At 44.8% G+C, this 14,244-nt stretch overlaps 1 protein-coding gene across 3 annotated transcripts in view; it reads left to right on the forward strand.

Annotated features, from left to right (window-relative positions):
• The window catches only part of DRP2 (dystrophin related protein 2), a 45,630-nt gene that overhangs the window by 19,415 nt on the left and 11,971 nt on the right, over positions 1-14,244 (forward strand). For all 3 annotated transcript variants that reach the window (XM_045085303.1, XM_004777157.2, XM_045085304.1), the window contains 12 exons: positions 682-838; positions 2,640-2,760; positions 3,995-4,263; positions 4,659-4,805; positions 5,239-5,317; positions 7,039-7,099; positions 7,412-7,473; positions 8,505-8,579; positions 9,833-10,034; positions 10,258-10,343; positions 12,076-12,233; positions 12,570-12,736. In XM_045085303.1, the coding sequence (XP_044941238.1) occupies positions 682-838; positions 2,640-2,760; positions 3,995-4,263; positions 4,659-4,805; positions 5,239-5,317; positions 7,039-7,099; positions 7,412-7,473; positions 8,505-8,579; positions 9,833-10,034; positions 10,258-10,343; positions 12,076-12,233; positions 12,570-12,736 (1,584 nt within the window). The remainder of the gene's footprint in view (positions 1-681; positions 839-2,639; positions 2,761-3,994; positions 4,264-4,658; positions 4,806-5,238; positions 5,318-7,038; positions 7,100-7,411; positions 7,474-8,504; positions 8,580-9,832; positions 10,035-10,257; positions 10,344-12,075; positions 12,234-12,569; positions 12,737-14,244) is intronic.

The raw sequence follows: 14,244 nt of genomic DNA on the forward strand, positions 1-14,244 counted from the left end.
GCAAGTGCCCACGTTCAGTTGCCTGACTAAACCTTTCTATTTACTATATCCTTTTCTACTCAGAGGTTAGGGTCAGAGAAGCCTCTGTTGATGAGTAATTTGGCATGATTTGAGTTCCTCCAGGGCAAGACAGCAACCAGACAGCTGTCCCCACTAATGCCTTTGCTCAGTTTCCTCCCCAGCCTGATGCTGGGCACACAACTGAATTAACTGACGTCCGCACTGATGTTCCCCACCCATGGACCTCCCCACTGGTTTTTAGTACTGTACTCCATGTGAAGGTGTCTTGGGAACTTCTTTTTTTTTTTTTAAAGATTTTTATTCATTCATTTGACAGAGAGAGATCACAAGTAGGCAGAGAGGCAGGCAGAGAGAGAGGAAGGGAAGAAGGCTCCCTGCTGAGCAGAGAGCCCGATGCGGGGCTCAATCCCAGGACCCCAGGATCATGACCTGAGCCAAAGGCAGAGGCTTAACCCACTGAGCCACCCAGGCGCCCCTCCTTGGGAACTTCTGTGGGTGAGGAGAAGGGAGGACTCTGGGCCTCCTCCCACTTCAACCAGAGCAGCTCCTCTTTAATCTGTTTTATGTATTAAAGCTCCACATAAACATTTGGGGAAAAGTGTTTTGCCACTTAAAAAAAAAAGGAGATTAAAAATCATTGGTCTTGTGCCTTGTGTGCAGCGCTCGCCTTGAGGCCTTCTCGGACCACAGTGGAAAGCTTCAGCTCCCCCTCCAAGAGATTATCGACTGGCTCAGCCAAAAAGATGAGGAATTGTCAGCTCAGCTGCCCTTGCAAGGGGATGTGGCCCTGGTGCAACAGGAGAAGGAGACACATGCGGTAGGTTTGAGTTATGGAGGCTGTGGTGTGTAGCCTTTCAGCTGGGAAGGGATATTTTTTGCAGGATTCTGACAGATGGGCCCCTAGCCTGTGCTTAGACACCTGAAATAATAAGAGGCTGGATCCAGTTTACTGTTTTGGACTTCATCAGAGTAAGTCAAACCTTTTCTCCCCAGCCCTTTCATCAGAAATTGGCCTTCTTTCAAATCCTGCCCGATTTTTAGTGGGCACATGGGTAAATGAACATAATATAATGTTAAGTGAAAAAAAAAAAACATAGGATACGAAGCTATATAAAGGTGGATCTCAAAAATTTGTATAGATGTGTGCGCATGTATACACACATACAAAAACATATGAAGGAACTATATATAAAAGTTCACAATGGTTAATGCTAGGTGATGAAATTAGAGTTCTTTCTAATTTTCTTCTTCATACTTTTCTGAAATTTCGAAGATTTTGGTGACATATATTACCTATTGTAATCAGAAACTAGCAATAGTTTTTCCTGTTTCTTTTTTTGAAGATTTTGTTTACTTATTTGACAGAGAGAGATCACAAGTAGGCAGAGAGAAAGGGGGAAGCAGGGGGGGAGAGCCCAATACGGGCCTCAATCCCAGGACCCTGAGATCATGACCTGAACTGAAGGCAGAGGCTTAATCCACTGAGCCACACAGGCACCCCAACAGTTATTTCTTAAAAATGAATACAGGATGCACTAGAAGAAGTACTTATGTGATAGAGCAGAGGTGTAGCTAAGGTGACAATGGCAATCACATTGCAATATAAGTGTATCAAATCAATATGTTGTATACCTTAAATTTATATAATCATATATGTCAGTTTATCTCAATTTGAAAGGTGGATGCAGAATGGAATACAGTACAGCAAGAAAATAAACTTTAACCCCATGCCACAGCATGGATGACTCTTTTTTTTTTTTTTTTTTTTAAATTTTATTTATTTGACAGACAGAGATCACAAGTAGGCAAAGAGGCAGGCAGAGAGAGAGGAAGCAGGTTCCCTGCTAAGCAGAGAGCCCGATGCGGGGCTCGATCCCAGGACCCTGAGATCATGACCTGAGCTGCAGGCAGAGGCTTTAACCCACTGAGCCACCCAGGTGCCCCGCATGGATGACTCTTAAAAGCAGTATGTTTAGTGAGAAAAAGCCAGATACAAAAAGAGTACTTACTGTATAATACCAGTTACATAAAGTTCAAAATGAGCAAAACTAATCAGTGGTATTACAAGTCAGGACAATGGTTACCTAAAGGGGAAGAATGAGATAGTGACCAGAAGGGGCCACCAAATGTGCCTTCTAGGATGCTGATGGAGTTCTGTTCTTGACGGAGTTCAGTACTGATTACAGATATGGAATCACTTTATGGAAATTCCTCAAGCTGTCCACTTTTGATTTGTATACTCTTCTCTATATTTCAACAAAAAATGAATTAAAATTATAATATAAATCCTACCTATCTGGTTTTGATTTCTTTAAGCCCCTCATTGAGAACTTTCTGGGTCTTCCAGAGAACCAAGATTCCCAACCCCAAATATCCACATTTCTCTCTACCTTGCGGCATATACAGACCCATGTCATTCTAAAGAGACCTCCCAGTGTCAGAGTCATTCTTCTGCCTATACGGAGGACTGCACCTCTTTCTGTCTGGGTAGCCCGAAGATACATAATGCTAAAGGATCAAGTTGCACTGAAGAGAAGAAAGGTCATCAATTACAGAATGGAATTTAAAGCAATGGAAAAATTTTACTTCCCTGTTGACCATGTTGCTAAACTTCATAGGCCTTTATGGAAGATGTCAAGTCTCGGGGCCCCTATATCTACTCTGTGCTGGAGTCAGCTCAGGCCTTCCTGTCCCAGCACCCATTTGAGGAATTAGAGGATCCTCGTTCTGAGAGCAAAGGTGGGTGGTCTTCCCCTCTTTTGCCTTCTTAGCAATGAACTGCTAAACACCCTCCTGCCTTCCCCAAACTCATTTTCTCAGCTGTTATCTAGGAGGATAATTTTCTCTTAGGTGTCCAAAGTTGGGAAGGAGCAAGATTCACATTGCAGGAAAAAGCAAAGAGAACAGAAGCTGGAGTAGGAGAGACCAGTGTGTGGCCCAAAGCTGTATGTGGCTCTGTGGAGCATCATGTATGGCCTTCTAATGAGACATAAAAAGGAAAAAAACACAAAGGACTTGAACACATTGAGCTGACTCAGTGAATGAAAGTAGTAGTAGTATGTCTTTTAAAAACGTACTGCTTCATTCCAACATAGACATGAGGTGATGTGCTAACAATAAAATAATCTTTCTAAAATCTAAAAAGGTGATGACACTTCAGGAAAAAAATTTATTGTGCCTTCTGGTCCTGTTCCTGGGTAAAGTAGGCCACTCTAGGTCTAGGTTTAATTAAAGTAGCAGTGGGGGATTCATGGTGATTGGGTATGAGTGGTAGCCCAGTAGGCCCTCTTTTCCCAGAAGAGTCCTCAGCTTCTCAATACTGGCTATGAATGGCCTGGAAGAGCCCTTTTTTTAACTGAGTCCTTTGTTAAAGCTTTGACTAGCTCTGTTTACTTCCAGCCCCTCAATAGGAGGCTAGTAGTCAATTTACTGACCAGGGGGCCTCAGATAGGACAAGCCTGGAGTTTTGCGGGTCTAAATCTCCTCCTGAGGGGAAATCTGAGGGAGAAAGAAGAAGCCTCCAATTTAGATGCCTAGATGGAAAAGCTGGGCGAGTTATGCTAACCTCTCCTGAGCATAAAATGCCTCCCTGGTTTGGATGGAAGTGGGCAGCAGACACTAACGCAAAATAACGTTCTAGAGTCATGTGAATAGAACTCTGGATGATTTGCCTCGCTGCACCTCTTAAAATATTTTACTCATAGTCTGCCTTGTCCATTTTCTGAGAATATGAGGAAATCCTCATAGTAGGGGGAAATTAACAACATGGTCTCTTGACTGTGGTAGGGGATCCATGAATCAACACATGTGATAAATCACACAGTGTTAAGTATACACACACGCGCGCACACACACACACGCACACACACACGCTTAAACACACACATTTTACAAAGGTCTCTCTTTGTCTCTGTCTTTTCCTGGGTTGCCCCTGCCAGGTTGGCCTGACCCGGCTTCCTGCTTGCTCTTACAGATACCTCTCCCAGACAACGGATTCAGAACCTTAGCCGCTTTGTGTGGAAGCAGGCAACAGTAGCCAGTGAACTATGGGAGAAGCTGACAGCCCGCTGTGTAGACCAGCACCGCCACATTGAGCGCACTCTGGAGCAGCTGTTGGAGATCCAAGGAGCAATGGAGGAATTAAGCAATACTCTGACACAGGCTGAGGGAGTCCGAGCCACATGGGAGCCCATTGGGGATCTCTTCATTGATTCACTACCTGAGCACATTCAGGCTCTTAAGGTATGCAGGCCTGTAGCCTGACTATGGTCCACCCTGAGACCTGACACTCCTCCCAGTCCCTGCTACTGAAGCTTCACTTCACCTACAGAAAGGTGGACCAGACAGCAACCGAGTCTTTCCCAGTTTATGTGCTGGATGTGGGGGCTGGTTTAGCTGGAGTCTCTCCTCTGTCCTTCCACTGTCTTCTCTTTCCCTGCTATTTTCTGAGAGTTGGAAAGGAAGAGGATAAGGACAGTGGCCACCCACACCTGAGTCCAAATGGCCTAATACAAGCACCTGGGTCGTGCTGTTGAAACAAAAGTTTGTGGGTGAAGAGGGAGGACTTGTGGTGAATGACTAATGGTTCCTCTTTCCCACTCTCTGATTGCTGTGGGACTTGGGTTCTGGTTCTATAGCTGTTCAAAGAAGAATTCTCTCCCATGAAAGATGGAGTGAAATTGGTGAATGATCTGGCCCACCAACTTGCCATTTCTGATGTACACTTGTCAATGGAGAATTCCCGAGCCCTGGAGCAGATCAATGTCCGCTGGAAACAACTACAGGTAGAAGAGAAGCCTGGAGTGAGCCATAGGGGAAGAGCTTAGATATAACTAGGTTGGGGGAAATATTCTTCAGGCCAAAAGAAAGTGAAAGGGCATTAAAGTGGGACCTACGTGGGAAAAGAATAGTAGAGTGTTTTGGGCCAGGGAACAGACTTCTCAACCTCTAAGCTGCAGGGAGTAATTGAAATGAAGATCTGAGAGGGGTCTGTCTAAATGCAGGCATTCAGGTGGACAAGGGCAGATGAGGAGTGACTATGACCTGGAATTAAGGATGCTCTTCTCTGACCCTTGGGAGTGATGTGGAAGAGCCAGAAGATGGTGACCATGGGAGGAGATAGCCTGTAAAGGACTTCACAAAGATTTCCAGAGGTGCCTGGAAATCCTGCACTAAATCTCTGGAATGAACTCACTGACTCTCTGCCTCTTTCCATAGGTGTCAATTGGTGAGAGGCTTAAGCAGCTCCAGGATGCCCACCGGGACTTTGGGCCTGGGTCACAGCACTTCCTCTCCTGTACGTGAGACAAACTAGACTTCACTTAGCAGAACCTCAGCTACCTTCCAAGAGAGTCTACTCTCATCCCTTCAGGGCCTGGTAGGAGCCCAGGATATCCTGGCATCCAAGAAGCTGTAAGGATAAAGCAGCCTAGTAGAGCGGTTGAAAAGACAGGCTCTTAGGTCAGAGGCCAAGTCTGAGTCACTGCTCCTTGACTTAATAGCTGGGCAAGCTTGAAAAAAAAACACAGATTAACCTTTCTGACCATCAGTTTTCCCAATATGTAAAAAGAGGACAAAATATTACCTAACTCATAGGGTTATGGAAGTTAAATACCTTCATTTTTTCAACATTTATTGAGGACCTAATGTGGGCCCTCATAGTGTTTCAGGCATTGGTGCTACCTCAGTGAATGAAACAGTCACAAGTCTTTAGACTTGTAGAGCTTATCCACTAGTAAGGAAAGCTGAAATGTAATATATATATATTGCACTTACTTGGTGACAAGTGCTGGTGACAAGTGCTGTGGAAGAAAGTAAAGCAGAGAAAGCATGAAAAGGCGGTGCTGTACTCGATGAGGGAGGCATTGCAAATTCAAATAAGATAGTCCAGAAAGATCTCACTGAGAGCAGCACAATTGAGTAGAAATCTCAGGGACACAAGGGCATGAGCCCCGTGGATATCTGAGGGAGGGAAGAGCTATTCCCAGGCAGAAGGAATAGCAACTTCTAGGACTTTAAGGCAGGGACATGCCTGAGGAACAGGAGGGAGGCTGAGGTAGAAGTAATACAGAGAAGAGGAAGTAGGAGATCAGAAGGGTATCAGGAGACCAGGGCACAGAGTACCCTTGTAGGGCATGGTCAGACCTTGGAATTATACTCAAAATGGCATTGGGAGACTTTGGAGGGGTTTGGGCAGAAAGATGACATGATCCGACAGAGTCAGGGTGTTGGGGGGCAAGAGAGGGAGTAGGATGACTTGTTAGGAAGCATATGGTAATCATCCAGGTGAGGGATTATGGTGACCCAGGTCAGATGGCAGCAGTGGAGATGGTGAGAATATACGGATATGAAAATCAGCTATGCGCGCAAAGCACTTAGCACAGTCTCTGGTTCATAGTGGGAACTCGATAAATGTGAATGGTGGTTAGAACTCTTGCTCTTATAATCACTGGCATGCAGCTCTACCTCCAGTGGGCTCTTATTCAAAGGGAAACTGTAGTGAGGAGGTTGGCCAGGTCACGAAACCCTCCTTCCATCTGGAAGATACAGCCATGGAACAGAGAAAGGCATCCTTTTCTAGAATTCTTCGCCAGAGGGAAACGGGCAGTAGCATTCCCCATTGCACCGCAGTACCAAGAAGCTTGACCTCGTGGGGAAAGGGCTTTGAGGGTCCACTTCGTATCCACAGCAGCACAGAATGGGTAGAAATGGCAGGCTTCTCAGGGAAGAGATCGTCAGGGTGGCTGAGGCCTGGTATTCCTATTCAGGCCCTTGCTGCCTCTCTGAAACATGAGGGTATCAGTGACAATTTCTTCTTCCCTTGGCCTAACATCAGGGAGACAGTGTGTCCATCAGTTTTTGCTGCACCTTCAGGGGCTGTTAAGAGCTGGCAGGGCGAGTCAGGCCTCCCCTTTTGGGTTTTACCACCTACTCAGGAGGAGAGTGCAGGGGACTCCCTGGGGATCTAAAGAGCATAAGCAGCCAACTTCCTTCTCTCTTTCTCTTCTCTTCTACCAGCCTCTGTGCAGGTTCCCTGGGAAAGAGCAATTTCACCCAATAAAGTTCCCTACTACATCAAGTGAGTGACCATCTGAATTAGAAGTGGGCCATTCACTTGCCCACAGCCCCTCCCTTGCCTGTCTTTTTTTCTCCCTATCCCTCCTTATCTGTTGGGATTCCTCCATCCTGTCTGGCTTTTCCTCCTACTCATCTCAAGAGCTCAAGATTCTACCTGGCTAAAGGTGAATGCTTGTGCTTTGGGATCATCATGGGTCACCCTGGGATCTGGCAGCTCCTTGCATTTAACCTATCACCAAGTGACACACACATGTTGGGGGGGTGGTTATGGGGGGTGGCTTGGACCTTGGTATTATCGATGCTCTGTTTGTAGCCACCAGGCTCAGACCACTTGCTGGGACCATCCCAAGATGACGGAGTTATACCAAACCCTGGGTAAGAATTTGGGGTTCCTGTGTAGGGTGGAGATCTATACAGCTGCCATTTGCCTATAAGAACAGAAGGGAATTCCATTCAGCAAGCAGGCGGGGGTGGAAGTGAGTGCCTTCTCATTTCTCCAGCAGCCTTCTTTCCTTTCCCCTCTGTAGCCCCCTTCAACTGGAGGCTCTAATTCCTCCTGGACCATTTTACTATCACATTAGGGAATTTTGCTTAGAGATGTGAATCAGATCTGCTTTGAAAGACGCTGTCCAGACTATGCTTAGTGTGACTTTCGTGCACCTTAGTGTTGGCTATTAAGAGAGAGTCACCATTAGGTTGCAGATATTATCTGTGTTGATGCATGTGAATATGGTTCATTCATTCTGCCTGCTGTAGAGTGTTCCATTATATATATACACCACAGTTTCTTCATCCAGTCTACTGTTGATAGACTTTGGAATTGTTTATCATTTGCAACTCATTAAGAATAGTGCTGCTAAGGAGCTCTTGTACACGGGTTCTGTGCATGTTTTTCAGTCTACAGGTCTAACATCATTTCAGTGCATTGTAAATAGACAAGGAAATTTGAAAGCCCAACAGATCCTTAGCAAGAGTCATATTTACTAGTAATTTGTTATGTTTTTACTCTATAAAATCGAGCAAGATATTGTTTCCTGAAATGTTTGATTCAGTTATTTATACATGCACACATGGGTGTAATATTGGACCATGATGTCCAATGAATGCATGTATTACCATGCATCTTGGTCAATAAATGTTTGAAAATCACTGCTCTAGGATACACAGCCAGCTGGGCTGTAGGCTACGTGAATGTTCAATTTTACTATGTAATACCAAGTTGTTTTCTGAGGTGATTGTTTCAGTTTACACTTCCACCAGCCTTACTCATTTATCCACGTCTTTTTTGACACCTGCTATTATCAGACTTTTATTTTGTGCCAAGCTGGTGGGTGTGATATGGTATCTTGTTGTGGTTTTAATTTGCATTTCCTTGATCTGAGTGTGGCTCTTTCCATTCTTTGCAGCCGATCTGAACAACATTAAATTCTCAGCTTACCGCACTGCCATGAAGCTACGCAGAGTCCAGAAAGCACTGCGTTGTAAGTTTCCCATTGCACATCTCCGTGCCCTTCACCCCACCCCCACTCTTCCTCTTCTGTTTGGCTGTTTTCCAGTTTTATCCTGCCTCAGCCTCAGGGTGTTGACTGACTGGTGGGAATTCTCCAAAGGCTGGGAGATGCTGGCTGTGGGTACCTGCTTTTTCCAGGCACCTTCCATTGTCCCCAGACCCTAGACTTGTTTCCAAAGTAATCCATGATGATCATCCTCCTTGTCCTTTCTGTGCCCAACATGGAGAGTCAAGCAACTGTTTTGTGACAGAAAGTATCCCAGCCCAAGCTTTGGAGCCATCTTGCCCTCTTGCAGTTACTGAACATGGCGGAGCTATTGAAGCAAGTGCCAGTCATTATGGGGAAACGTGGCTGTAAATAAAATGTGCTCTCTGGGCTTTCCTAGGGACACAATCCGTTCAATATTCCTAGCCCAGGCATGTCTGGCTAGGCTGATTCCAGGTTTGGGGGTAATGAGAAAGTCTTCCTGAGGTCTGTCACGTTTACCCGGGCATACCTGAGCCTTCATAACTGGTATCTCGATCCTCAGAACAAGGTTCACAGACAAACCTATTTGCTAGTGAAATGTGTGTGAAGGCAGAGAAACTTAAAATGGGATTTGACCCCTTAGGAATTAATTTAGCAAAGGAGGTGAATTTCCTCACATCCTACCATCTTCTTGAAACTGATGTCAGGCTGGAGACTAGAACAAAGCCATGTGCTAGATTTAGGATATATTTTGATTATAAGAAATTGTATCCCAAAATTTTAAAGGAAAAAAAAGCTATATGTATACAAAAAATAAGGTTAAATACAATGAAGGGACAAAATATAACAATGAAAATTTTAAAAGATTTTAAAAATGTATTGATAAGATAAAATAGTTAAAAACATGAAAATAGGAAAGAGGAAAAATTTTAAAAATAGAATAAGAAAAATATAAAATTAAAAAAATTTAACTTTGAAAGACTAAAGGATCATGGTAAAAAAAACCCATGAATTCTATTTGAAACTGATGTCAAAGAACATAGGGGTATATACACATTTTGGGTTAATTTAGGGGGCCTTTTGCTGCCATCCCCCTTTTTTGGATAAGGGTCTCGGTGAAGGGCAATCTTGGATCTACTTACAAATGGTGGGTCTGGAGATCGAGTCAAATTTGGTGATGCTGGTGTGTTAACTTCTTGATTAGACTTGGGGGTTCTGCTCTTGGCTAATCTTTCCCTGTTAATTTTCCTCCCCAGTGGACCTGGTAACTTTAACCACAGCCCTGGAGATTTTCAATGAGCATGATCTGCAGGCCAGTGAGCATGTCATGGACGTGGTAGAGGTCATTCACTGCCTCACAGCCTTATATGAACGGCTAGAGGAGGAAAGAGGCATCCTGGTCAACGTGCCACTCTGTGTGGATATGAGTCTCAACTGGCTCCTCAATGTTTTTGATAGGTAAGGGCTGCTATCCCTGGAAGCCTCCAAGATGGAATCCAATGGGACCATTGGAGGTGGGCATGGTGAGAAGGGGTTGTTCCCACAGTGGACTTGGACTTAGCTCAGTGTGGGACATGGTTGGCACAGAGCCCTACTGGGATCAGCTCTGTGAGGGAAATTAATGTCAAGAAATTAACTTGTTCTGTGTATTCGTGTTCTCAGTCTCTTCTCTTTAACCTAGTGGTCGCAGTGGGAAGATGCGGGCATTGTCTTTCAAGACTGGCATTGCATGCCTGTGTGGCACGGAAGTGAAGGAAAAGTTACAGTGTGAGTACACCTCCACAGTCTGGAGTGGAATGGGTCAGAGGGAAAGGTGTAGTGGCTGGAGGAAGGGCGGAAATAAGCAGAAGGTAGGTCTTAGGACTCAGCAGAACATGACTCAGGCTACATTATAATGGTGGTCCAGGCTATTGCAAAAAATGCATGACAGCTGATGGCTAAGATGGGTCTAAGGCCTGCTGTTACTTCCAGTGTCACTCCAAGGGGGTTGGCTTCATCTGATCCAATGTAATTAGTTGACCAAGTTCTGAGTGGGCATACTGGGGTATCCAAGAGCCTGACTTTCTGGTGCCCTTCCCCTGTGGCCTATCAGGCTTAGCCCTCTCCCAGTCTGAAGGTCAAGCCATGTCACACATTCTACTGGAGACTTCCCCTGTGATTTCATGGGCGGGCACACTAATCCTCATCAGGATTATTATTGGAGGTAAATAGTATGTATGTCTGCAGTTTGTAACCTCTTTGGTTTCTAGTACTTTTCCTCTTCCCCTCCATCCCCTGTCTTCACTACAGCATTTTGTGCTTTTCTGTGCTAAGTGCGGTAAGCACAAGGTTCTATTAGACATGATCCTTGCCTCAAGTTGTTGACAGTCCAGAGGAGGCGATGGAAGTCCACAGAAAGCATTTTTGAAAGTGCTGATTAGAATAATCTGAATGGCAAAGGGTATGTGCTGTATCAGATCACAGAAGAGAGATGACAGGGGTCTGGGAAAGCTTTGTGGGGAAGGAGACAAAGCAAAGCAAGTTTGTAGCAATGACATTATTGATTTCTCCCAACATTCCTCTGAGAAAGACTGGACAGTGATTATTTCTCCTGGATTTACAAGCAAGGGAACTGCAGCAGAGAGAGGTTTCTAACTTACCAAAGGTCCTCCAAGCTAGTCAGTCATGGATCCAGAACTAATACTCAGGCTATCTGCCTTCTACTTCAGAGTATTTTCTAAGCCATAGATCATGTATGAGACAGACAAGAACCTTTGAAGGAGCTTTTCTAAGGTTGGGATCGGGCGGGAGTAGTTCTCACAGGGCAGATATAGCCCATATTCCAATATAAATACCATAGTCTTTTCCACAAACACTTAGAGGTAATTCTTAGATGATCATCTCTTTGCGGATTATTCATGCCAGTGTTTCTTTCCATTTGTGTGGAGAATTGAGTGCTTATGCAGTGTCAGACTCCATGAGCTACATGAACAGGAAAGGACTCATGTTCAGGCACCCTTAAGCCCCACATCTTGCTTCTTGAGAATCTGTTTTCCCAGCAGTGTCATATCTGTGTCTGGCATAGGTCTCAAATGCACCCTGCACTCTGTCTACATCTCTCCCTATGTTTATGATTCTCTCTCTCTCTCTCTCTCTGCATCCGTCTCTCCTTTTCTCTCTGAACTCAGAGAATGTTCATTTTAGAACTCATGGTCTTCTAGGAGGTCAGGGAGGGACCTTTACTTTCTTTTTTTTATTAATATATTTTTTAAATTTTTTATTTTTTATAAACATATATTTTTATCCCCAGGGGTACAGGTCTGTGAATCGCCAGGTTTACACACTTCACAGCACTCACCAAAGCACATACCAGGGAGGGACCTTTAACTATTCCAGTTTTGAAAGTCATTAGCTAAGTCAATGTGCTCTTTCCCTGTCTTTCTTTTCTGCTCCTTCTCCTTACACCATTCTCTGGCATTCATGCTTCGGGGTTGGCCATGACTTATGGTACGGCCAACAGACCTTTTCAGCCAAGTAGCCAACTCAGGCAGCCAGTGTGACCAGCGCCACCTCGGTGTCCTGCTCCATGAGGCCATTCAGGTGCCCCGTCAGCTGGGGGAAGTGGCAGCCTTTGGGGGCAGCAATGTGGAGCCCAGTGTCCGTAGTTGCTTCCGTTTTGTGAGTATGGAACTGGGGAGGGTTGATGAGAGGGAGGGTGGAAAGTAGGGAGGGAGAACTAAGAGCGAGGCTTCTGATATGAGATGAACTACTCAAATGTAAAAGAGTTTGTTCAGATGGAACAACAAAGCAGAGGGTTCTCTGGGCTTTTAAGGTCAGAGTCCTGCTTATGGGGGAGGGGGTTGCTAGCTCAACTAGGACAAGGCAGAAAGTGGATACCTCTGTAGAAAAGGCCATGGGCTAACCCAGGTCTTGCTGGTTCTCCTGCCCCTCTGTGAGCTGCCATTGTGGGGACAAGGGCCTCAGTCATTGCCATTGGGTTTCTTGTTTCCCTAGAGCACTGGGAAGCCAGTCATTGAAGCTTCACAGTTCCTAGAGTGGGTCAACTTGGAGCCCCAATCCATGGTGTGGCTGGCTGTTCTGCATCGGGTCACCATTGCTGAGCAAGTGAAGCATCAGACCAAATGCTCTATCTGTAGGCAGTGCCCCATCAAGGGCTTCAGGTAGGGAAGGCAACACCTGTGGACTGATAATAATAAAGAGACCATGTTACATATAGAATCATAGATTACGAAACAACATATTCCATAATTATATAATTACAGCTCATCCATGACACACCATTCTATATTGTTGTAATCCTTTCCACTGCAGAACGTTTGACATCTTAAAAAATCGGAAATGGTGAAATACTTCTTTTGTTTTCATCTGTCTTATGAAGTATTCCAGACCTACAAAAAGATGTACAGAAAAGTAAAAGGGGGTGGGATGGGGAAACAGCACTGAGAGGGAAGTCATTTGTTCATTGTGTCCCAGGGAATGTTAAGTATGCTGGCAAATGGTTCACAGCGGACTCCCCAGAAAGCAAGATAAACAAACAGAAACCCAAAGCTGATTTGTAGTATTTGCTAATTTCCATGGCATAAATCCTCCCACTGTGGCTGATGTCCAGCTACCCACAAGAGGTTGAGAAGAGATGCATAGTTGTATATTAGTTTTTTTTTAAAGACTATTTATTTATTTGTCAGAGAGAGAGAGAGTGCGAGTACAAGGAGAGGGAGTGGGAGAGGGAGAAGCAGACTCCCTGCTGAGCAATGAGCCTGATGTGGGGCTCAATCCCAGCACCCTGGGATCATGATGTGAGCTGAAGGCAAATGTTTAACTGACTGAGCCACCCAGATGCCCCAGGTTGTATACTATTGACAGCATTTCCACATTGCAGGTATGCTAGTGTTAGACTGAACCTCAAGAGTGTAGATAATAGAAAAATAATCAGGAGAAAAATAATCAGGATGTGATGAGTTCTGAGTATTTGTGACCTCTGGGGTATTTGTTACACTGGGGTATGCACCCACCAACAAGCTGAAGAAAGAAAGTGTGATCACAATACCTTTAAAGTTTCCCTAGTTATATTCCCCTCCTCCTCCCTCTACCCTGAATTTGGCTTTCATCATAAAATGTTCAAGTTTTCAACTTTTGAAAGCATGAAAGCATTCATTCTCTTTACAAGCAGCTTTTTATAAGCAAATGAGGCACGCAGGTGGTGTGTTACTTGCCCAAGTTCACACAGTTGGTGAGTGTAGATCCGGGACTAGATTTTGGATCCTCTGACTTCTTTAAGTCTAGGCGTTTCACCTTTCTGTACTACTTGGTCTGGGCAGTTCAGCCAGGCCTTGGACCTGGATCTGAAGGGCTAGTCAATATTCAGTAATAATAGGATTATTATTATATTTATTAATTTTTTTTTTTTTTAGACAGAGAGAGAACATGAGCAGTGGTAGGGGACAGGCAGAGGGAGGGGGAGAAAGAGAATCCTTAAGCAGGCTGTATGCCCAGAGTCAGCCTGACATGGGGCTCAATCTCACAATCTCAGGTCAGATCCTGACCTGAGCCAGAATCAAAAGTCGGACACTTAACTGACTGAGCCACCCAGGTACCCCGAGTTGTTATTATAAACAAGTTTTGGAAATAACTTAGCCAACTTTCCCAGGGCTGGTAGAATAAGATCCTT

This window comes from Mustela putorius, unplaced genomic scaffold (assembly GCF_011764305.1).
Source record: "Mustela putorius furo isolate JIRA1106 unplaced genomic scaffold, ASM1176430v1.1 tig00000842_pilon_pilon_pilon, whole genome shotgun sequence".
NCBI classification, from domain to species: Eukaryota; Metazoa; Chordata; class Mammalia; order Carnivora; family Mustelidae; genus Mustela; species Mustela putorius.